General features: G+C 44.5%; 1 protein-coding gene across 1 annotated transcript in view; it reads right to left on the reverse strand.

Moving 5' to 3' along the window:
• The window catches only part of LOC140725996 (probable E3 ubiquitin-protein ligase HERC4), a 61,606-nt gene that overhangs the window by 4,082 nt on the left and 33,298 nt on the right, over positions 1-24,226 (reverse strand). The window contains exons 9-14 of the mRNA XM_073041896.1: positions 23,280-23,404; positions 15,724-15,783; positions 11,721-11,826; positions 8,024-8,216; positions 6,738-6,895; positions 4,139-4,225 (exon numbers count right to left, since the gene is read on the reverse strand). Coding sequence (XP_072897997.1) covers positions 4,139-4,225; positions 6,738-6,895; positions 8,024-8,216; positions 11,721-11,826; positions 15,724-15,783; positions 23,280-23,404 — 729 coding nt within the window. The remainder of the gene's footprint in view (positions 1-4,138; positions 4,226-6,737; positions 6,896-8,023; positions 8,217-11,720; positions 11,827-15,723; positions 15,784-23,279; positions 23,405-24,226) is intronic.

The raw sequence follows: 24,226 nt of genomic DNA on the forward strand, positions 1-24,226 counted from the left end.
AGCCTCCTATATGTGTGGGACAAGAGGTCGGGACGCCGTTTTTTGGTCGACACCGGTGCCGAGATCAGCGTCTTACCTCCGACGAGTTATGACACCCGCAACAGGGCACCGGGTCCCCCCCTGAGGGCCGTGAACAGCAGCACAGTAAGGACCTACGGCACCCGTACGGTTTGGCTACAGTTCGGCTCCAGCCGGTTCACGTGGGACTTCACACTAGCCGCCATAGCCCAACTGCTCCTGGGAGCGGATTTTTTGCGGGCTCACAGCCTACTGGTTGACCTGCCAAGGAAGAGACTGGTCCACGCCGAGACCTTTCAGACGTTCTCCCTGGGAGAAGCCCAGTTGCCAGCCTCACACCTAGACTCCATCATGCTGTCCGACAATGACTTCACCAGGGTCCTGGCGGATTTCCCATCGGTTCTGGTACTGCAGTTCACGGCAGCCATGCCCAGACACGGCGTACAGCACCACATCCCGACACAAGGACCACCCTTCCACGCCCGTGCTCGAAGGCTTCCCCCGGACAAGCTCCGACTGGCGAAGGAGGAGTTCAAGAGGATGGAGGAATTGGGGATCATACGGAGGTCCAACAGCCCATGGGCCTCCCCCCTGCACATGGTGCCCAAAGCGACAGGGGGCTGGAGACCATGCAGCGACTACCGCAGGCCGAACGAGGCTACAACACCGGACCGCTACCTTGTGCCGCACATACAGGATTTTGCAGCAAACCTGCACGGCGCACGGATCTTCTCCAAGGTAGACCTCGTCCGAGGATACCATCAAATCCCGATGCATGCGGACGACGTCCCCAAAACGGCACTCATCACCCCGTTCGGCCTTTTTGAGTTCCTCCGCATGCCGTTCGGCCTGAAGAATGCCGCACAGACGTTTCAGCGGTTAATGGACGCGGTGGGACGTGACCTGGACTTCGCTTTCATCTATTTGGACGATATCCTCAAAGCCAGCAGCAGTCGTCAGGAGCATCTGTCCCACCTCCGACAACTCTTCGCCCGACTGAGTGAGTATGGTCTAACAATCAACCCGGCCAAATGCCAGTTCGGGCTCGACACCATCGACTTCCTGGGCCACAGGATTACTAAAGACGGGGCAACCCCTCTGCCCGCTAAGGTAGACGCAGTCCGCCATTTCCCCCGACCCACCACAATCAAAGGCCTGCAGGAATTCGTGGGTATGATGAATTTCTACCACCGCTTCCTCCCTTCAGCTGCCCGAATCATGCGCCCCCATTCGCCCTGATGTCGGGTCCGGGCAAGGACGTTACCTGGGACGAGGAGTCCGCCGCCGCTTTCATTCAAACGAAGGAAGCCTTGGCGAACGCAGCGATGATAGTGCACCCCAGAATGGACGTCCCTACCGCCTTCACAGTGGACGCATCTAACACGGCAGTCGGTGGGGTACTGGAGCAACTCATCGAGGGTCGCTGGCAACCCCTGGCGTTTTTCAGCAAACACCTGCGACCACCCGAGCTCAAATACAGTGCTTTTGACCGGGAACTGTGGCGCTCTACCTGGCAATCCGGCATTTCAGGTAATTCTTAGAAGGTAGGCCCTTCACCGCGTTCACGGACCACAAACCGCTTACCTTTGCGTTCACGAAGGTGTCCGACCCCTGGTCGTCCCGCCAGCAGCAACATCTGTCCTACATCTCTGAATACACGACGGATGTCCGGCATGTCTCGGGAAAGGACAATGTTGTGGCGAACGCTCTCTCTCGCCCTAACATCCAAGCCCTGTCCCAGGGGGTAGACTATGAAGCACTGGCGGAGGCGCAGCAGGCAGACGAGGAGATCCCTAGTTACAGAACCGCAGTCTCCGGTTTGCAGCTCCAGGACCTCCCCGTAGGCCCAGGTGAGAGGACCCTACTCTGTGACGTCGCCACCGGCCAACCCCGCCCCATCGTCCCGGCAGCCTGGCGGTGGTGTGTTTTCAACTCCATTCATAACTTAGTGCACCCCTCCATCAGGACAACCGTCTGGATGGTCTCCAACAGGTTCGTTTGGCACGGACTCCGCAAGCAGGTCAGTGAATGGGCCAGAACATGCATGCACTGCCAGACGGCCAAGGTGCAGCGGCACACCAAAGCTCTGCCGCAGCAGTTCCACCCCACCCACCGGCATTTCGACCACATTCACGTGGATATCGTGGGCCCCCTGCCAGTGTCGCGAGGAGCGCAGCACCTACTCACTATCGTGGACCGGTTCACAAGATGGTCAGAGGTGGTCCCGCTCACCGACACCACTTCCGAATCTTGCGCCCGGGCACTGATTGCCAACTGGGTATCTCGCTTTGGTGTACCGGCCCACATTACCTCCGACAGAGGCGCCCAGTTCAACTCCAGCCTGTGGTCAGCTGTGGCCAGCCTTTTAGGAACACAAGCTGCACCACACAACTGCCTACCACCCACAGTCGAACGGACTGGTGGAGCGTTTCCACCGTCACCTGAAGTCGGCTCTCATGGCCCGCCTCAAAGGGCCTAACTGGGTGGACGAGCTTCCCTGGGTCCTACTCGGAATCCGCACGGTGCCCAAAGACGATCTGCATGCCTCGTCGGCCGAGTTGGTGTACGGCGCACCCCTGGTCGTCCCAGGGGAGTTCATACCAGCCCCATGGGGGCAAGAGGAAGAACCCGCAGCAGTCCTGGGCAGACTACGCGAGAGGCTCGGTAACCTGGCCCCCATACCCACTTCGCAGCATGGGCAGAACCCGACCTGCGTACCCAAAGACCTGCAGAACTGTAAGTTTGTGTTTGTACGAAGGGGCGGGCATCGGCCACCGCTGCAACGGCCCTACGAGGGGCCGTTTACGGTACTCAGAAACAACGGGTCCACATTTGTGCTGGACATTGGGGGGAGAGAGGAGGTTTTCACAGTGGACCGACTCAAACCAGCCCATGTGGACTTGGCGCAGCCGGTCGAGATTCAGGCACCGCGGCGCAGAGGCAGACCTCCCAAACAGAGTCCGACCCAGACTGTGGACATTGGGGGGTGTATCGCTGGTTCTGGGGGCGGGGTTATGTGGCGACCCACTTCCCAGCGCACTCGAACCGGCTCACAAAGCGGCGCGCGCCGGCATTGAGGCCGGTCCCAAAAAGGGCGCCAAGTCTGCTTCACCAGCAAGGGGAAAAGCCCGCACGTGGGACGGGACTGTGAATACGCGCCCCCTACAGCATTCCCACCCGGGGAGGGCGGGATCAGGAAGGCTTTAAAGTGAGGCCACGAAGTTCGAATAAATCTCTTTTGCAACTGCAGCTCACCGACTCCGTGACGTTATTTCACACCGCTACAATATGATGATTTTTTTGCTAACTTTTAATGATTTCAATTAATTCTAAGTACTCCATTGATGTGATCTGAAATAAATACTGGTCATAAATTTATCTGAAAACAAGACTCTTACAAATTTCACACACAAAATGCTGGTGGAACGCAGCAGGCCAGGCAGCATCTATAGGGAGAAGCACTGCCAACATTTCGGGCTGAGACCCTTGAGTCCTGACGAAGGGTCTTGGCCCAAAACATCAACAGTGCTTCTCCCTATAGATGCTGCCTGGCCTGCTACATTCCACCAGCATTTTGTGAGTGTTGCTTGAATTTCCAGCATCTGCAGATTTCCTCATGTTTGCCTCCTACAAATTTCTATGGATGTACGTTAGAGGGCATCACACCCTAGCATGTAGACTCCGATGTACAGGATCACAGGAAACTGCTGAGGATTGTAAACTCAGCCAGCTCCACCACAGGCATAACCTTCCCCATCTTTGAGGACAACCTCAAGAGGCAGTGCCTCAAGAGCGTGGCATCCATCACTAAGGTCTGTGAATGTCTAGAACATGCCTTCTTCTATCTGGGGGTGGGGGGAGGAGGCGGAGGTACAAGAACCTGAAGACCCACGCTCAATGATTCAGAAACAATTTCTTCCCCTCTGCCAACAGATTTTTGAATAGTCTATGAACCCCTGAATGCTACCTCATTATCATTTTTTGCACTACTTCTTAAATAATTTATAATAATTTTATGTCTATGCCTGTACTGCTGCTGCAAAACAACAAAATTCAAACTATGTAAGCCAATGATTATAAATCTGATTCTGAGTACATGCTACCAGTTTTCTGAACTCACACAGGAGATGCGCTTGCGACCAAAAACTTCTGCCGGAGAGATGTAGAAATTCTCCTCCTGGTATTTAGGTTTTCTAGAGGAATTTATCTGTGAATAGAGGGGAAAAAAGTCATAACACAATACTCCATTATTATATAGTATCTTCAAAAATATCCATTGAGTTCCCAAACCCAACACATAAACTCCCTTCAATGAAGGCTGTATAAACCACTTGATTAATTGAAGGGTCCGGTAATCTAGAGGCTAAGTTACTGGACTAGCATTCAGAGTTCTGCGCCATTGATTGAGAAATTCACACTCACTGGCACTTCACTAGGTACTTCCTAAAACAAATAAAATGGCCACCGAGTGTATGTTCATTCTTATGCCTTGCAAATTGCTCCTAGAAACTCAAGCCATTGCTGTTCTGTCCTCATCCTTGCTGGTGCCCCCTTCCAATCAACTTTGATCAGCTCCTCGCTCATGCCTCTATAATTCTCTTCACTCCACCTTAATACTGATACATCTGACTTTAGCTTCTCCCTCTCAAATTGCAGAGTGAAGTCTATCATATTATGATCACTGTCTCTTTATAGTTCCTTTACCTTAAGTTCCCTAATCAAATCCAGTTCATTGCACAACATTCAATCCAGAATAGCCTTTTCCCTAGTGGGCTCAACCACAGGCTGCTCTAAAAAGCCACCTTTCAGTCAGACTACACATTCTCTCTCTTGGGATCTAGTACCACCCTGATTTTCCCAATCTATCTGCATATTGAAATCCCCCATGATTATCGTAACATTTCCCTTTTGACATGCATTTTCTATCTCCCGCTGTAAGTTGTAGCCCACATCCTGGCTACTGTTTAGAGACCTGTATATACCTCCCATCAGGGTCTTTTTACCTTGCAGTTTCTTAACTCTACGCACAAGGATCCTCCCAATCCTATGTAAACTTTTTCTAAGGATTTGATTGCATTGTTTAACAACAGAGCCACCCCACTACCTCTGCCTACCTGCCTGCCCTTTTGATACATTTATTATTGGGAAAAAGGCACCTGGTTTACTAGTGTCTCTGGGGAGGGAAACTTGTTATCCTTACATACGTGAGGGTGATGAAGAGGATTTTGACACCCGGTACTTCATCAGTCAGGGCACTGAGTATAAATGTTGGCAGGTGATGGTTGATTGTACAAAATGCTGGTGAGGCTGCACTTGGAATATTGTGTTCAGTTTAATCTCCCCACTAAAGGAAAGATGTATAACTGGTACGAGTGCAGAAAAGATTTACAAAGATGCTGCTAGGACTTGAGGGTTGGAGTTATAAGAAGAGGTTGGACAGACTAGAATGTAATTCCTTAGAGGATAGAAGACAGAGATGTTTTCTTAAAGAAGAGTATAGAATCATGAGGGTAATATAACTCACAGAATGAAAGCACACTGTCTTTTCCCCAGGCTTGGGGAATCAACCCAGAGAGCATAGATTTAAGGAGAGGGGGGAAAGATTTAATAGGAACTTTTTTTTTACAAAGGGTGGTATCTATGCCAGAGTAAGTGGTTGAGGCAGGTACAATAACAACTTTGAAAAGACATTTATTTGGGCAACTACTTAGACAGGAAAGGCTTAGAAGGCGATGGCTTAACCGCTAGCAAATGGGTATGGGACTAGCATGGTCAGCATGGACCAATTGGGCCGAAGGTCCCATTTCCATGCTCTATGCCTCTGTGACTCTATGACTCCAGACCAACTAGTCTGACTGATTTCTTCCATTCTTGCATAGTAACAATAGATCATAAGATATAGGAGCAAAAGCAGGCCATTCAACGCATCGAGTCTGCTCCACCATTCAATCATGGGCTGATCCAATTCTTCCAGTCATCCCCACTCCCCTGCCTTCCCCCCATACCCTCTGAAGCCCTGGCTAATCAAGAACCTATCTCTGCCTTAAATACACCCAATGACATGGCCTCCGCAGCCCTTTGTGACAACAAATTCCACACTTTTACCACCCTCTGACTAAAGTAATTTCTCCACATCTCAATTCTAAAAGGATGTCCTTCAATCCTGAAGTCATGCCCTCATGTCCTAGAATCTCCTACCATGGGATACAACTGCCTCCATCCCCAGCGTCACCCTCAGACCATGACATGTATACAAAATAAGTGCTACACTATCTTAAGAGAGGGGAGGAGTGTCCTAGTTTAACGTTCAATCATCTTAACTAAAGCAGATCGCTTCCTCCATCCTTTCATTGCTGGTTGTGTGGTGGTGCACAGAAAGATCCCCAAAAAAGTGTAATGAAATAAAGTAATCTGCTAAAAGAGTGACCCAAGTACCTCTCTGACCTGGAATTACCTTGGAACAAGCTGTAAGCGGATACCTCCAACAACACCCCATTCCCTCACTGAACAGGGAGTAGTCTGCTCCCAACGGCAATCAGCTGCATGTATCGTGGGGATTTTCCATCCCGAGATAGGGGAGATTCTTCATTTGCTGGGCGTTACGTGGGATGAGGATGGAAAGATTTTTTTCTCATTTTGCATTGCGCATGCGATGTTAGTAGTTTTACAGCACGGACGGATACGGTTGCATTTAAGACACTTGCCACACTCAAGCTTACCTTGTAAAGACTCTGCAGAATGGAGAGACAACTGTGCAATTCCCCAGAAAATGCTGTTTGCATGTCCGAAGTCTCCAGAAGAAGGTGGTGAGATATATTTCTGTACAAGTTCACAAGTTTGTTGAAGAAAATCTCATCGAGGTCACTCCACCAAGATTCTGGTTTAAAGGAAAGCAACAAAAGAATGAGCAACACACACAAAATGCTGGAGGAACTAAGCAGGCAGGGAGTGTCGAAGGAAAAGAGTGAACTGTTGCCAATGTTGGTATCCAGACATAAGAATTTTCAGAAAAAGTTTTAGCAGATAATAACAAATGTGGGGAGGGCAATAAGTGCTACAGGTTGTTAAAAGCTGCAGGAGGATGTAGTAGATACAGGAAAATGGATATGTGCACGTTTGTGTGGATATTCAAACAGATATCAGAACCAGAAAAGCTGGACAAACTAGTCTTGTATCCACTGAAGTTCAGAAACCCAAGAGATATAAAATCCTGAAGGGTTTTGACAGGATGTGGAAGGAATGTTCCACATTTGGGAGAACCTGGAACCAGGAGTCAGGATCAGAATCAGCTTTATTATGACTAATCTGTGATGTGAAATTTATTGTTTTGTGGCAACTGTACAGTGCAAAGACAGAAAGTTACCATAAATCAGAAAAATAATTAAGTACAAAAAGGGACTAACAAAGTGGTGTTCAATGGTTCATGGACTGATCAGAAATCTGATGGCAGATGGGAAGAAGCTGTTCCTGAATCATTAGATCTGGGTCTTTAGACTTTGAATCTTCTCCCTGAGGAAGATGAAGTGGGCATGTCCTGAATGGTGAGGGTCTTTAGTGAAGGATGCTGCCTTCTTAAGGCATTGCTTTTTGGAGAAGTCTTGACAGCATGCTGTTTTAATAATAAGAGATCATACACTAGAGACTGAGAAGAGAGAAACTTTTCCTACTACGAGTCTTTGGAACTCTCATCCTTAAGAACTTTTGGAGACTTTTGAGTATTTTTAAGGCAGAGTGGATAGATGAGCAAAGGGGTTAAAGGTTACCCTGGGTAGATGGGAATGCAGAATTGGACCAGTCATGATTTTATGAATAGACAGAATGCTCGAGGGGCTGTGCTGTTCTCCATTCATGCATTCACTTGTCTGTGCATGGTCTCTCTAATACATGCCTGAATTGCAGAGTGCTTCCAGCACTTCTATTTTAATCTGACATTCCCAGCATCGACAAAATGTTGTTCTCACTTTAGAGTCCCCTGGATTGCTTGCAAAACCCCTTGTGTTCTTACCAAGGATCTTCAGTTGGCTTTCTTCCAGTGACGCAATAGCTGTACTCAGAAGAATTGTGAGTTTTGCTGAGCTTTTCCCCTCTCTCTGGACTTCGATGAGCTCTGGCAGAATGAGATAGACTTGAAGAACTTCCACACCAGCAGGGGACTTGCTTAAGGAGGGGATCAAATTTTCTATCACTGTGTCAGTAACCTATTGAGAAAATTCACTGAGTATGATTAACAGTTGAACTTTAACAATAATGCAATTTACATTTATATAGCAAATTTAATATGAGAACGGGGAGCGATTTAGGAAGAAGAGTTTAAAAGTATCCAAGGGGCAACTTTTTCCACACAAAGTATGTGGAATGTCCCATCAGAGGAAGTGGTTGAAGCAGGAAGGGATTCATAAAATTATGAAAGACATAGCTATGATAGACACTCAGAATCTTTTCTCCAGTGTAGAAACATCAAACACCAGAGGACATGCTTTTAAGCTTAGAGGGGGTAGGTTAAAGGCAACGTGAGGGGCAGGTTTTTAATTTTAATCAGAGAGTGGTAGTGCCTGGGATAGGTTACCATGGTAGCAGTGGAGCAGGTAGTTTAAGTAGTCTTAGGCACATAATTACATAGCTATGGTGCCTAAGATTTTTGCACAGAACTGCAGTAATTTATGTATTGTACTATGTTGCTGCAAAGAAAAAAACAAATTCCATGACATATGTGAGTGATAATAAATCTGATTCTGATATGGGTCTGTAGTGTGGATGGACAGAGGGAAAGGGGCAGGAAGAGGGGAATCATAGTTGGGAAAAGGGGAAGGGAGAGGGGAGGGAGTGGGAAGCACCAGAAGGACATTCTGCAAAACCAGTTGTTTGGAATCAAATAACCTTGCCTGCTGTCTCAGGGCTGGGTGTGTCTGCACCCACACTATCCCCTGCCCCTGGCATTCCCTCTCTGCCACCTGTTCCAAACCTCTCCCGCAGCACTCCACCCTCACCATCCTTTGCTCCAGCCAGATTTACAAACTAGCTCTCTGCTACACATTGAGAAATACAGTTCTGTGCAGCTATATATATATGCCTAAGACTTGTGCACAGTACTACAGATAGACACATGAATTGAAGGGAATGGAGGGATATATGTGATACATAGGAGGAATATATTTGGTGTCATTCAGCATCAAGGTCAGCACAAGTTTGTGGGCTGATTGGCCTGCCCAGTACTGTACTGTTCTATATGCAGGAAATGCAAGTATATGGTTCATATATAGGCAGATATTTTTAGTTTACTTTGGCATCATTCTTGGCATTGATGTTGTGAGCCGAAGCATCTGTTCCTGTGTTGTACTGCTTTATGTTCTATGTTCTGTGTACAACAGCATCATAGAAGCACTTGGATATGTCCAAGCAGAGGCAGGTCTTGGAGGTACATGGCCGAACACAGGAAATTGGGACTAGCTGGCTGGACAACGTGGTTGGCATGGACTGGCTGGGCTGAATGGCCTATGTCCATGTTGTATTTCTCTATGACTCTAATAAACTGTCCCAAAGCGCCTCATTGTGACCTCACTGCACAAAACAAAGGTGCAGACACAAATAATCAGTTGAGACCAAAATCTCCTCTACTAAAAGAAAACCTGGTACCATCTTGTATTTCTTGCATATAATTCCTTTATGAATGATGTTTTTTTTTAAATAAAAAAAATCCCAAAAGGTTTGCAGATCCTCACTCTGACATAGCAACTCCTGAGACCTGGGCTCCTTGTAGATACAGTAAAACTCTGAACATTCAGCAAGCTCAGGACACTGGTGGTGTTTGATTAGTAGATGTTATTCCCAATTAATATGTTATATGATAGTATGATACATTTTCCAGTGATCCCAGTAAGTTTAAGGGGAAGACAAAAAAGAAAACACAATTTTTATTCATTTGGATATGTACGTGGACAGGAAAAGTTTAAAGGGGCGTGGGCCAAATGCAGGCAAATGGGACCAGCTTAGGTAAGCACCTTGACTGGCATGGATTGAAGGATAAGTGACTGGCAAGGGAAGCTAGACACTGGTGAGTTTAAAAGGGGTATGGGAACTAGAGTCCAGGTTGTTAGAAGGCAGCATGGGAACCAGAGTCTTGGTGTGGTACAGGGATTGTAGAAGATGGGGCTCCAGTGAGTGAAATGGGAGCACGGGGACTGGAACATTAATATCTTAAAGAGTGCAGGAAACAAGGCACAGTGAGGTTAAAGGGAGTGAGGGAACTTGGGCCCATGTGTGGTAAATTAGTAAACTCCCCCCGTGAAGTCATGATGACTCTGATAAATTGATTTATTATTCTCACGAATACAAGTACCAACTATATGGGTGGCATGTAACCTCCTCCAAGTATGATTGGAAGCATACAAGCCAGTGTTCAAAGGCAAGAGCTGCTTCAGGGTCTTGGGGGGTCCAAATCTAAGCGTTCTGGGCGTAAAACGGTTTCCATGTGGCCGAAGCTTTGAACCTCACTTATAACAAGGACAAGTGTGTGTTCAGGACCACACGACTCGCTATCCTTGGGTATGTCGTGGAGAACGGGGTCATTGGCCCTGACCCCGACCGTATGCGCCCCCTGTTAGAACTCCCTCTTCCCACCACTCTCAAGGCCCTCCGGCGGTGCCTGGGATGCATCAGTGCATCTACATTGTAGAAGGGAAAAGAAATAACAGAACGGAGAATAAAGTGTTTCAGTTACAGAGAAAGAGCAGTACAGACAATAAGGTGCCAGTGAGATGATGAGGCAGAATGATGTCGAGACACCATTTTATCAAATGAGCACGTACCACCAGACTTAAGGACAGCTTCTATCCCGCTGTTCCAAGATCTGAAATAGTCTTAGAACAGCAGGGTAGAAACCGTTCTCGAGTCTGGTGGTACGTGCTTTCAGGTTTTGTATCTTCTGTGCAATGGCAAGGGGGAGAAGACAGAACGTTTTGGGGTGGGAGGGTTCCTCGTTTACGTTGGCTGCTTTACCGAGGCAGTGAGAATTGCAGACTCCATGGAAGTAAGGCTGGATCCTATGATGTGCTGAGCCGTGTCCACAACTCTCTGCAGTTTCGTTTGGTCTTGGGCAGAGCAGTTGCCACACCAATATGGATAGGATACTGTCTATGATGCATTAGTAACAATTGGTGAGGGCTAATGAAGACATGCAGAATCTCTTCAGCCTTCTGAAGTAGTAGAGTTTCTGGTGCGCGTCCCGTGTGTCAAAGAACCCAGTAAGCCAGGATATCCGAGTGATTGTATAGCAGATTATTGGAGTGTTACTGCAGTAACTTTCATCTTACAAATTGATATTAAGTTAAAAGGATCCTACTTTGATGCAATAAATCTTACAGTAGAAGAGATTCTCTGTACATCACGGAAACTAGCCTCCCCCTCCGTGGATTCTATGTACAATTCTCATTGCCTCAGTAAAACAGCCAGCATAATCAACTACTCCACCCACCCTAGACATTCTCTCTTCTCTCCCCTCCCACTGGCCAAAGATACCAAAGCCTGAAAGAACATACCACCAGACTGAAGGACAGATTTTATCCTGCTGTTACAAGATTATTGGACGGTTCCCAAGTATGACATAAAGGATTCTTCATCCTGTTTCCTGGGCCTGCTCACCAGGAGATCAATGACTGGCTCCCCCTCTCAGATCCTTACCCCTCGGCCAACAATTTTTTCATTACCTCTTGCAAAAGTGTGGAATTCTTCCCAAGTTTTTCAAGGCAGAGACTTGCTGCTGATAGGTCGATGCCCGGGGTTTCTCTGCTCGTTTTGAAATGATCATCCGCACTGCGTAAAAATATATGAAATTAACTTTACACTAGAGTCGATACCTCAGGATAGATATGTGCCACAGACAATACCTGACTCATCGTCAGAGTGTGATGGAGTATCACCCGACTTATACTGATGCCACAGGTGTAGCTACAGTGCAGCTCAATGGGTCACACTCTTGTCTTCAAACCTCGAGTTAGGCAGTTCACAGAACTAGTAGTGAGAGTAACATGGGAGTCTAAACTTACCACCATGCTCCTTCATTAACAAAAATGTTTCTTATTTTAATTTATAGTACTTTTTATGTATTGCATCGTTCTACAGATTTCATGCCATGCGTCAGTGGTACTAAAGCTGATTCTGATTCTGAAGGCTAGGCAGAGGATGTACTTGTGGCAAGTGGTAAAATTCCCGGTACAATCCCACACTGCCGTCCTCACATCAGCCCTTACTGTCTGGTTTAGTGCAGCATTCTTTCACAATATACAGGAACTAGAGCGAGCTGTCAGGTCAGCGGAAAAGCTCATTGGCTGCAGTCTAGCAACACTGCAGGACAAGACAAAGAAGTGGGTAGGAAATATCATTACGGGCACTACCCACCCTGCAAACTACCTTTTCAAAGTTCAAAAGTTCAACAGCGGATGCCATCTCATTGGCTCTTCACTCAACCCTGGAACATCTGGAGAGCAAAGATGCATACATCAGGATGCTCTTTATCGACTACAGCTCAGCATTTAACACCACCATCTGTTCAAAGCTAATCAGTAAACTCCAAAACCTGGCCTCAATAACCCCTTGTGCAATTTAATCCTGGATTTCCTCACTTGCAGACCCCAGTCAGCGAATTGGCAAAAACATCTCCTCCACAATCTCCATCAGCACAGGAGCACCGCAGGGATGTGTGCTTAGCCCCCTGCTCTACTTGCTTTACACCACTGACTGTGTGGCTAAATACAACTCCAACACCATATACAAGTTTGCTGATGACAGCACTGTTGTGGGTTGTATCAAAGGGGGTGATGAATCAGCATATAGGAGGGAGATTGGATACTTGGCTGAGTTATGAAATAACAACAACCTCGCACTTAATGTCACTAAGACCAAGGAACTGATTGTAGACTTTAGGAGAGGGAAACCAGAGATCCATGAGCCAGTAATCATCGGAGGATCAGAGATGGAGAGAATCAGTAACCTTAAATTCCTGTGTGTTACTTTCTTTGCAATTATATTTATATGATGGTGATACACTATTCCTATGTATCACCATCATATAAATATCATTGCAAAGAAAACTCAACAGTGCCTCTCCTTCCTCAGCAGTTTCCAGAGATGCGCAATGTCATCAAAAACCTTGGCAAGCTTCTGTAGTCGTGTGGTGTAAAGTGTACTGACTGGCTGCATTACAGCCTGGTATGGGAACACCAATGCCTTTGAGTGGAAAATCCTACATCACTGGTAAAGCCCTCCCCACCATTGAGCACATCTACATGAAACATTGCCGCAGGAAAGCAGCATCCATCATCAAAGATGCTCACCACCCAGGCCATGCTCTTTTCTCACTGCTGCCATCAGGTAGAAGTTACAAGTGCCTCAGGACTTGACCACCGGCTTCTTCGAGAACAGTTCCTACCCCTCAACCATCAGCACTTGAACAAAAGGGGATAACCACACTCATTCTATTTTTGGTGTTCCCACAATCGATGTCTTACTTTAAGGACTCTTTATCTTATTATTTCATGCTCTCATTATTTATTGCTAATTATTTATATCTGCATTTGCAGAGTTTGTTGTCCTTCAATCCTGTTTACAGTTACTGTTCTAAAGATTCACTAAGTATGCCTGTAGAAAAAGAATCTCAGGGTTATATGTGGATACATGTATGTACTCCGATAATACATTTTACTTTGAACTTTTAATGTATTTGTGTTCAAAGAGCAGTGATTTTTGTTACTCATAGTTGGTGAGAAATAAGCATTAAGACCATTCCGAACTGTTTTACATATTGTGGTTTCAAGCATTCTGACTTGGAGATGCCAGAAATGGCTGGGAATGAAAATGAAACAAATTCACTACTTTAACAAGTTAGGAACTACAGTACAAAGAATTTGAAGGTATAGACAATAGTCTTGAATGTTACAATTAAAATGAAGAGTTGGAGTATAGAACTGTTGGAAGCATTGTATGCAGACAGTATTATCTGTAGCAGGTGTCTGTGCTGACTTTGTTTATTTACAGTCAATCAAAAGAAGACAGGCAGCATACGCTGGATGAACTCCTTTTTTGATAACTAATACAGGGTTTTATAGTACTGCAGTAGCATTGATAGTGATCAGATTTGTTCTGCATTTCATTTAAATCCGTTATTACTCAGTTTGTCTTTTTTATACCTTTTTAACTATTCCCATGGAACTTTGGCTAATTGGAGCTGCTACTTAATTGGACCAAAATGTACAGGTCCCAATATGTCCCAATTAACTGCAACCCACTGAAAATAATTCTTTATTTTTCTATAGAATTTTTATTATTTGCAATTGTCAGAACTTTTTGTTGCATGTTTTGATACCTTCAAATTCGATGGGCCAAATGACCTAATTCTGCTCCTATGATTAATGGTCTTGTTGTACCCTGACCAACGCACCATAACAAATTCCTAATATATGTAAATGTACACTCAGTGGTCACTTTATTAGGTACACCCGGACACCTCCCTGTTAATGCAAATATCTAATCTGCTAATCATGTGGCAGCAACTCAATGTATAAAACTGTGCAGATACTATATGTCAAGAGGTTTAGTTGATGTTCTGACAAAACATCAGAATGGGGAAGAAACGTGATCCAAGTAACTGACCCTGGAATGATTGTCAGTGCCAGAGAGAATGTTTTTTCCTCAGGAACTGCTGATCTCCTGGGATTTTCACACACTTGTTTGCAGAGAATGGTGCAAAAAAACAAACAAAAAAAACCACAGTGGCAGTTCGGTGGGTGCAAACATCTTTTCATATTAGGTACTGTATCCAGAGATACCAACCACGTGACAGACGCACTGCCACCTGGCTGGTCGGAGGACACACCACACGCCAATCAACATTTGGTCCCTCCCAACTAATCAATGCACACCTAAATTATTGGTCACCTTAATTGGATTATCTCGCCCAGCCCCATGCTATAAAAGGTGAGACATGTGCCTGGCTCGCTCTCTCTTACAGACCACCTCATTGAAGGTAAGTGCATTGATTTATGTGTGGGAAGGTCTATCGTTTGTCCTGGTAAGGGAGCCGCAGCTATCCAAGGTCAAGGGGGATAGCTGTCATAGTGCTTTTCCCTTGTTCTTTGTATGTGTAACCGTACCCTGTCCCCACACCACTTTCTGTGTATTGTAGTTGCTTGTGTTAACCCAACTTACCCTTTAATAATAAATTCCTTATTATTAAAACTGTGTGTGTCCAGGCCTCTACTGTTGAGACTCAAAGAACCCATTATTTCCATCACAACAGGTACCTAATGGAGTAGCCAGTGAGTGTATATGATGAATATCTATGATTCTTGATCCTTAATAACTAGTTGGGGAATACTGCCACCTCTGCAGATGCTGACTGGAAAGCTTTAATTCTGCTCTTAGATTTGAGCACTAGATCACAAAAGTAAGAGTGATATTTAACTCCATTTAGTAATTTTCTGTTCCCAGCCTGTTCCCGTGATTCAGTTAGATCTTGGCGCTATCTGTGTCTAAACCCAAATAAAAGCAGGTGTGAAGCCATTCAGCCCCTCTGCTTTGAACCCGGCAGCCTGGAGGTGTAAGGCAGCAACACTACCTGCTGCACTCGAGCACTATCTCCGAGTCTTGCACTTGTCCTCAGGAACTTGATTGTTCTCCACCCTCTGTGACAATCACCCTTCACTTTGCCCTTACCTGGTTTCCAAAAAGCTTCCATTGAGGCATTCAACAGAGGAGAAAATAGAAATGATTTGCCTGCAGAGAAGTGAACACAGGTCATTGAAAAAAATCGTCTGATGAGATTACACTTTAGTCTTTCAAACAAGTTTGAAAGAAGACATTTAGAACAGAAAATATAACAGAGAACACAGATATTGCACCCCTTTCATGGGCAGCACAGTCCCTTTCACACCAGAAGTAGATGATAGAGTCCTAGAATTACTGTATACAGCATGGAGAACAGGTTCTTCAGCCCAACTTGTCCATGCTGACCAAATTTCCTAGCTGAGTTGTCCCACATCTCCGCATTTGTCCTGCGTCCCTCTCAACCTTTCCTATCTCTGTCCCTGTCCAAATGTTTTTTAACGTTATAATTGTACCTGCCTCAGCCACATCTTCTAGCAGCTCGTTCTACATGCCCATGATCCTGAGTGTGGAAACACTGCTCCTCGGGTCCACTTTAAATCCCTCCGCTTTCAGATTCCCTTACCTCGGGGAAAAAAGCTGATGACTTTATAAACGTCCATAAGGTCACCTCTAAATCCTGAGCTCTTGCACATCCTGAATATCCATCACTATACCACTGATCGGCCTTCAGCAGCCCCATGCTCTTTAAACCTCTCACCACCCTAAATATCTCTACCTTTGTCTCCTCTGTCAAGGCTGTCACTCTGTACATGTTTTTGATCACCTGTTCTGGTGGCTCCAAAGGTGGCTAGTGGCTTATTGATGAAGTCCCTTGTGCTGTCATCTAGGCTAAAGGAGGCAAATAAGAGTCATTGCTGTTTCCGTAAATGATGTGTTAATGAAGTGTCACAGTCACAGGCTGCCCTGACTAGATATAATGCCCATAAACCTACAATCTCAGGACTATAGTGGTGCTGGACTGACAGACTCCTACTGCACAGGTTTAGTTAACTTTCTCAGATCTGACACAGTCACACAATAAATTTTCCAGAGCTCTGGCGTTCTAAACACATGCTGGCTTTATGTACTTATGCACATTTTATTCCATATCCATATTTTAACTTGTTTCAGCCTGCAGTTTAAGAGGGAGAAGCTAAACTCAGATGTATCAGCATTCGAGTAAAGGGAATTACAGGGGCATGAGAGAGGAGCTGGCCAAAGTTGATTGGAAGGGGACATCAGCAGGGATGTTGGCAGAACAGCAATGGTTGGAGTTTCTGGGAGCAATTCGGAAGGTGCAGGATAGAAACATCCTGAAGATGAATAAGTATTCTAAAGGGAGGTTAAGGCAACCATGGCTGACAAGGGAAGTCAAAGCCAGCATTAAATCATATTTTTATATTATAGTAAAAATAGTGGGGAGTTAGAGGATTCGAAAGTTTTTAAAAACCAACAAAAGGCAACTAAAAAAGCCATTAGGAAAGAAAAGATGAAATATGAAGGTAAGCTAGCCAATAATATAAAAAGAGGATACCAAAAGCTTTTTCAAGTGTATAGTAAAGAAAGGAGGGAGTGGATATTAAATCACTGGAATATGACACTGGAGAGGGAGTACAGAGGGATAAAGAAATGGTGATGAACTTAATAAGTATTTTGTGTCAGTCTTCACTGTGGAAGACATGAGCAGTTTGCCAAAAATTCATAAATTTCAGGGGACAGAAGCCAGTGGTAGTTGCTAAGGAGAAGGTGCTTGGGAATTTGAACGGTCTGATGATGGAAGAGGTCGCTGAAGAGACTATGTTGTATTAGTAATGATCTTTCAAGAATCACTAGATTCTAGAATGGTTCCGGAAGAATGGAAATTTTAAACTGTTACTCCACTCTTTAAGAGGGGAGTAAGGCAGAAGAAAGGAAATTTTAGACTAGTTAGCCTGACTTCAGTGGTTGGGAAGATACTGCAGTCCATTATTAAGGATGTGGCCTCAGGGTACTCATAAGCAAAAGTCAGCATGATTTCCTTTAGCAGAAATCTTGCCTGACAAATTTGTACAAAATCACTGAGGAAATAACAGGCAAGATAGATAAAGGAGGGTCAGTGGATGTTGTTTATTTGGATTTTCAGAAGGCCTTTGACAAGGTGCCACACATGTGGCTCTTAACAAGAGCCCATGGTATTACAGGAAAGGTACTAGCATGGACTGAAGATTTGCTGACTAGCAGGAGGCAAAGAGTGGAATATTCTGGTTGGCTGCTGGTGTTCTGCAGGGGTTGGTGTTGGGACTGCTTTTTTCACATTATATGTCAATGATTTGGATGACAGAATTGATGGTTTTATGGCCAGGTTTGTGGACGATACAAAGGTAGGTGGAGGGGGAGAGAATGTTGAGGAAGCAAGGCATCTGCATAAGGACTTAGATAGGCTGGGAGACTGGGCAAAGAAGTAGCAGATAGAAAATAGCATAGAGAAGTGTATGGTCATGCACTTTGGAAGAAGGAATAAAGGCATAGACTATTTTCTAAACAGGGAGAAAATTCAAAATTGTTATGCAAAGGGACTTGGGAGTCCTTGTGCAGGAATTCCAAGATTAACTTGCAGGTTGAGTCAGTGGTGAGGAAGGCAAATGTAATGTTAGCATTCATTTCAAGAGGGCAAGAATATAAAAGTAATGATGTAATGTTGAGGCTTTATAAGGCATTGGTCAGGTCACACTTGGAGTATTGCGAGCAATTTTGGGCTCCTTATCTAAGAAAAGGTGTGCTGGCATTGGAGAGGGTCCAGAGGTGGTTCACGAGGATGACCAGAAATGAAAGCATTAACGTATGAGGAGTGTTTGATGGGCTTGTGCTCGCTAGAGTTTAGAAGAATGAGGGGGGATCTAATTGAAACCTATCAAATATTGAAAGGCTGAGATAGAGTAGATGTGGAGAGGATGTTTCCTATAGTGTTGAGAGTCTAGAACCAGAGGGCACAGCCTCAGAATAGAGGGATATCCATTTGGAGGAGAGATGAGAGGAATTTTGTTAGCGAGAGGTATGAATCTGTGGAATTCATTGCCACAGACGACTGTGTGAAGGCCCAAGTTATTTGGTATATTTAAAGTGGGTATTTAAATATATTTTATATATATTTAACTAGTATGTTTAAATTAGTATATTTAATTAGTCCTTGATTCATCAGGGTTACGAGTAGAAGGCAGCAGGATGGAGTTGATCAGGATAATTATCAGCCATGTTGGAATGGTGGAGCACACTCGATGGGCCAAATGGCCTAATTCTACTCCTATGTCTTGTGATCTTATTTTTATATTAATTCTTTATTTTATTTTTGGTGCCATGGTAGTGTAGCAGTTAGCACGACACTTTTACAGCTGGAGTTCAGAGTTCAATTCTGGCACATTCCGTAAGGAATTTGTGCTTTCTCCCCATGACTGCATGGGTTTCCTCTGGCTGTTTCGGTTTCCTTCCACTGTCCAAAGACAAACTGGTTCGTAGCTTAATCGGTCATTGTAAATTGTCCCGTGATTAGGCTAGGGTTAAATGGGTGGGTTGTGGAGCAAAGCGGCTTGTTGGGTCGGAAGGGTTTGTTCTGCACTGTACCTCTAAGTAAATAAATATTCCATATTTACTTTATGGAATCTAGCTTATTTTTATATAGTTCTTGAATGTTGCTTTTCGTTGCATGTCGCACCAGTACACAACAGTAAATTCCTAATAGATGTAAATGTATATGGCAAGTAAAATTGATTCTTGATCCTTGCTAAAATGAAGGACTAGAGACAGGGACCCAGTCAGTTTAAACGTGTGAAAAACAGAACTCCGTGATTTCTCAAATTAGATCATCATTACTGGAGACAAGAGGAAGTTGGAATCAGAAACAACAAACTGCTCAGGGGGGTCAGATATTCCCCCCACCACCACCATCTCAGGCCTGAACAAAGTCTCGACCTGACATGTTAGATGCTGCCTGACCCACTGAGTTCCTCCAGCAGCTCATTTTTTATACCAAACCACTGGAGCTTTACTCATCCACATTAGAGTTCAGGCTGGCTAAGCTGCTGTGAAAGTCCTCATTACTGTTCCAACGTGTTGACTCACAGTCTCGTCTTGTGGCAAGATGAGGCCACCCTCAGGGTGGAGGAGCAACACCTAATATTCTGTTTTGGTAGGTAGCCTCCAACCTGATAGCATGAATATTGATTTCTCCTTCCGGAAACCAATTTCCCCCCCCATTCATCTATTCCCCACTCTGACCTTTCATTTCTTCTCACCTATCCCCTGCATCCCCCCCTCCTTCCTTTTCTCCTCTCCTTTCCAATTCTTTCTTCTCCAACCTTCACCTTTCCCATCCACCTGGCTTCAGCTATCACCTTCCAGCTAGCTTCTTTCCCCTCACCCATCCCCCCACCTTCTGATTCTGACATTTCCACCCTTCCTTCTCAGACCTGAGCAAGTGTCTCGGTCTGAAATGTCAACTGTTTACTCCTTTCCATAGATGGTGCCTGAGCTGCTGAGTTCCTCCAGCATTTTATTCTTTGTGTTTTGTTTTGGATTTCCAGCATCTGTGAGCTTTCTTTTGTTTGTGAAGCTCCTCCATTTATCAGGAACACCAAATGGGAAACTGTGGATCATCAGAAGCAGACTGAGTGACTTCCCATTGCACACGTGCGGGGCACCAGCCCTACCCCTGTGGCATGAGGTGCTGATGAGCTCATCCAGCAGTTTGTTTGTGGCTCCAGGTTCCAACATCTGCAGGCTCTTGTGTCTCAGTCGCTGATTTGCAAAAGCATTTTGGCTTGGTAACAAGCTCACTGACTTCCATTTTTCACATCTTTTAAATTCAGTGCAACTCCATTTCCTGGGCTCCCTTCAAACACACAGGGACCCTGTTAGATTTATTATGTGACTGTAAAATCTGACAGAGGTGAACTCAAAGTGTGTTTGGTGATGTACAATAGCCTGGAAAACCTGTTGGTGCAGCATCATTGAAAAGACGTTCCGATACCCCTGATATATATTGATCTCTATTTCTATGGAGCTATGGTGGAACATATTGTAACTGGTTGCATTACAGTCTGGTGTGGAGGCTCCAAAACTCAGGATTGCAATATACTGAAGATACAGCCAGATCCATCATTAGTCCAACCCTCCCCACCATTGAGAACATCTTCAAGAAGCAATGCCTCAAGAAGGCAGCATCCATCACAAAGGACCCGCACTATCTGGAACATTACCTCTTCATTTGACTACCATTGGGGAGAAGGTACAGGAAGCTGAAGAATCATATTCAATGATCCAGGAACAGCTTCTTCCCCTCCAACATGAGATTTCTTAACAGATCAAAAATACCACCTCATTTATTTATTTTTGTAATTTATAATAATTTGATGTCTTTTGCACCGTACTGCTGGCACAAAACAACAAATCCCGTCATACAGGTCAATAGCAATCTGATTCTGATCCTCTGCAATTTGCCCTTTAATGGTTCTGTGTTTGAAAGCAGTGTGTGTGCCTACTTGGAGAATTCCTCAGTTCAATCCGAGAGAGCGAACCAGACCGTTGGCAATTCTCACCTCCTTTCTGCTTCTCTGCTGTAAATACTTACGCTTCCCAATACATGCCGATGCATCCACCTTCCCAACTTTGTTGTACACACTGTCACCCTTCCTCTTTTCCATGCCATTTTCTTCCTCTCCTATTTCTACTCTTTCCTTCCTGTCTTGGACTTCCCTCAAATCTGTTAAAGCCCAACACAAATTAAACAATGCAGATGCTAGAAATCTGAAGTAAAAAAGGAAATTCCTGAAACACTCAGCTGGTCAGGCAGCTTTTGTGGAAAGAAGGCTGAGTTAACATTTCAGACCAAAGACCGAGAGGACAACTTTGATATTGGCAACAACAACGAGGGCCCAGCAATACTGAAAGAAGAAGTGGAACATGCTATGAAGAAAATGCAAAAGGGGAAATCATCAGGACCAGATAACATTCTGGTTGAACTGTATGAAGCGCTAGAAGATTTTGGTGTAGAGAAATTAACAATCTTATTGAACAGAATATACAACAGTGGCAAAGTACCAGAAGATCTTTTAAAGGCAGTATTCATTGCACTGCCAAAGAAACCAGGTGTAACAGAGTGTGGACAATACAGAACAATTAGTTTAATGAGCCACCTCACAAAAATTCTACTGAGAATCATCACGCTGAGAATAAGAAACAAAATTAACCCAGAGATCAGTGAAGAACAGTGCGGTTTTGTCGACGGCAAGGGAACATCAAACACAACTTGTATTCTCAGGAATATTATCGAAACGTCAAAAGAAGTACAAAAAAAACCTATACTTCTGTTTCATTGACTACACAAAAGCCTTTGACACAGTGAAACACCAAGTCATCATGAAAATGCTTAGAGATATTAATATCGACGGAAAAGATCTAAGAATAATCAGGAATCTCCACTGGCAACAAAGTGCAGCCATACGGATAGACAACGAGATTGGTGAATATCAGCCAATAAAGCGAGGATTCAGACAGGGTTGTGTTCTATCACCAGACCTGTTCTCCCTGTACAGTGAAAACATCATGAGAACCATCCAAGACCTACCTAGAATAAGTATAGGAGGATACAATATCAATAACCTCCGCTATGTGACTGATACAGTACTGATAGCAAACAGTGAAGTAAATTTACAGAAACTAGTATCTACCATCAACACAGAGAGCGAAAGACTTGGCCTAACCTTAAACAGAAAGAAAACTGAAGTAATGGCAGTATCAAAGAAACCTGATACGTATCCCAAACTGTAGGATCGTATTGTGAAATGAAATCCTGAAACAAGTTCACAACTTCAAGTACCTTGGACCATGGGTAACATCTGATGGCAAATGTGAAACAGACATAAAAGCAAGAACAGCGTTTACAGAAATGAGAACCATCCTAACGAACAAGAAAATAGCAATTGACATCCGCCTTAGAACTCTCAGCTGCTACATTCTTCCTATACTGATGTATGGCTGCGAGTCATGGACCATCACAAATGCAATGGAAAAAAGAATCAATGCAGCAGAGATGTGGTTTCTTAGAAGAATGCTATGTATATCATATACAGACAGGATAACCAACAAAGAAGTTCTATAGAGAAGGAAAGCAAAACATACATTACTTTAAAAAATCAGAAAACAAAATTTTTTTGAACACATCATGTGAAGAGAGACATTAGAACGTTTAGTTACAGCTGGAAAGCTGGAAGGAAAAAGAAGCTGAGGCAGACCGAGAGTGAAAATGAGAGATGGATTAACATCACAGTTAGAAACAGGGGAGGCAATTCGGAGGGTCAGGGACCGTGATGTGTGGAGAGACATGATCGCCCATGCTGAACAGCAAGGCACCTGAATGAATGAATGACCTTTCATCAGAAACTCGAGGCTTAATCATTCTGATGAAAGAACATTGACTCTGTTTCTCCCTCCACTGATGCTGTCTGACTTGCTGAGTAATTCCAATATTTTTTTGTTTTCACTTCAGATATTCCGTCTCCACAGTTTTTTGCTTCTACCCACCTGAGTACAGGTGTCCAATCCTTGTTTAAATCAATGTGAGTCAAATTTAATCTGAAGAAAGTCACACATACTCTTTGATGTTCTCCTGGAGGTCTGTGTTTTCCATAGTCCTCCAGGCTTTCCAGAATGAATCTTCAGCCGTGACAATTTGCTTCAGATGAATGAATGCAGACTGGTCTTCAGCAGGAGGTAAAGCCTACAAAAAAACCAAGGAAGCTAGCTTACTCTTGGAACACTAATGTAAGACACAAAATAACAGCAGAAAATGGCACTCACCATTACTAATGTGCAAGTTGAGAAGACGTGGAGATATCCTTATGTTTCAAAATACAATAAATTGACAAATCCACCATAAAATATACAAAAAAAAAGGCAGCCAACTTTCAACCTCCCTGGGAGCTCATGAAATTGTTGATTCTCCACTTTAGTTTCTGATTTAACCTGCCACATAAAGTTAGGGGCCGCAGGTGTAATGCCTTCACATTGTACTTACAATATATGAAAAGAGATCATGGTTTATTTTCAAGGCAGATAACTCAAGTCACAGAGTAGTATTTGATGTCTCTGGGTCTGTACTCGATTGAGTTCAGAATAATGAGGGGGTTGGTCTCATTGAAACCCACTGGATACTGTAATAGAGTGGACATGCTTCCATTAGTAAGAGTCTAGGATCTGAGGGTTAATTCTCAGAATAAAGGGATACCCCATTAAAAGAGATAAGGAGGGATTTCTTCAGCCAAAGTGTGCTGAATCTGTGGAATTCATTGCCACAGAGGGCAGTGGAGGTGAAGTTATTGTGTGTATTCAAGGCAGAGATTGATAGGCTGATTGGTAAGGGGTATAAGGGTTATGGAGAGAAGGCAGGAAAATGGGTTGAAAAATATTCAGCCATCATTGAATGACCACATGACCATAAGATGTAGGAGCAGAATTAGGCCATTTGGCCCATCAGGTTGCTTCATTTCATTGTGGCTGATCCAGATTTGACAGGCCAGACGTATGCAGGCAACTCCTTAGC

Source organism: Hemitrygon akajei, chromosome 4 (genome assembly GCF_048418815.1).
Source record: "Hemitrygon akajei chromosome 4, sHemAka1.3, whole genome shotgun sequence".
In the NCBI taxonomy this organism is placed as follows: Eukaryota; Metazoa; Chordata; class Chondrichthyes; order Myliobatiformes; family Dasyatidae; genus Hemitrygon; species Hemitrygon akajei.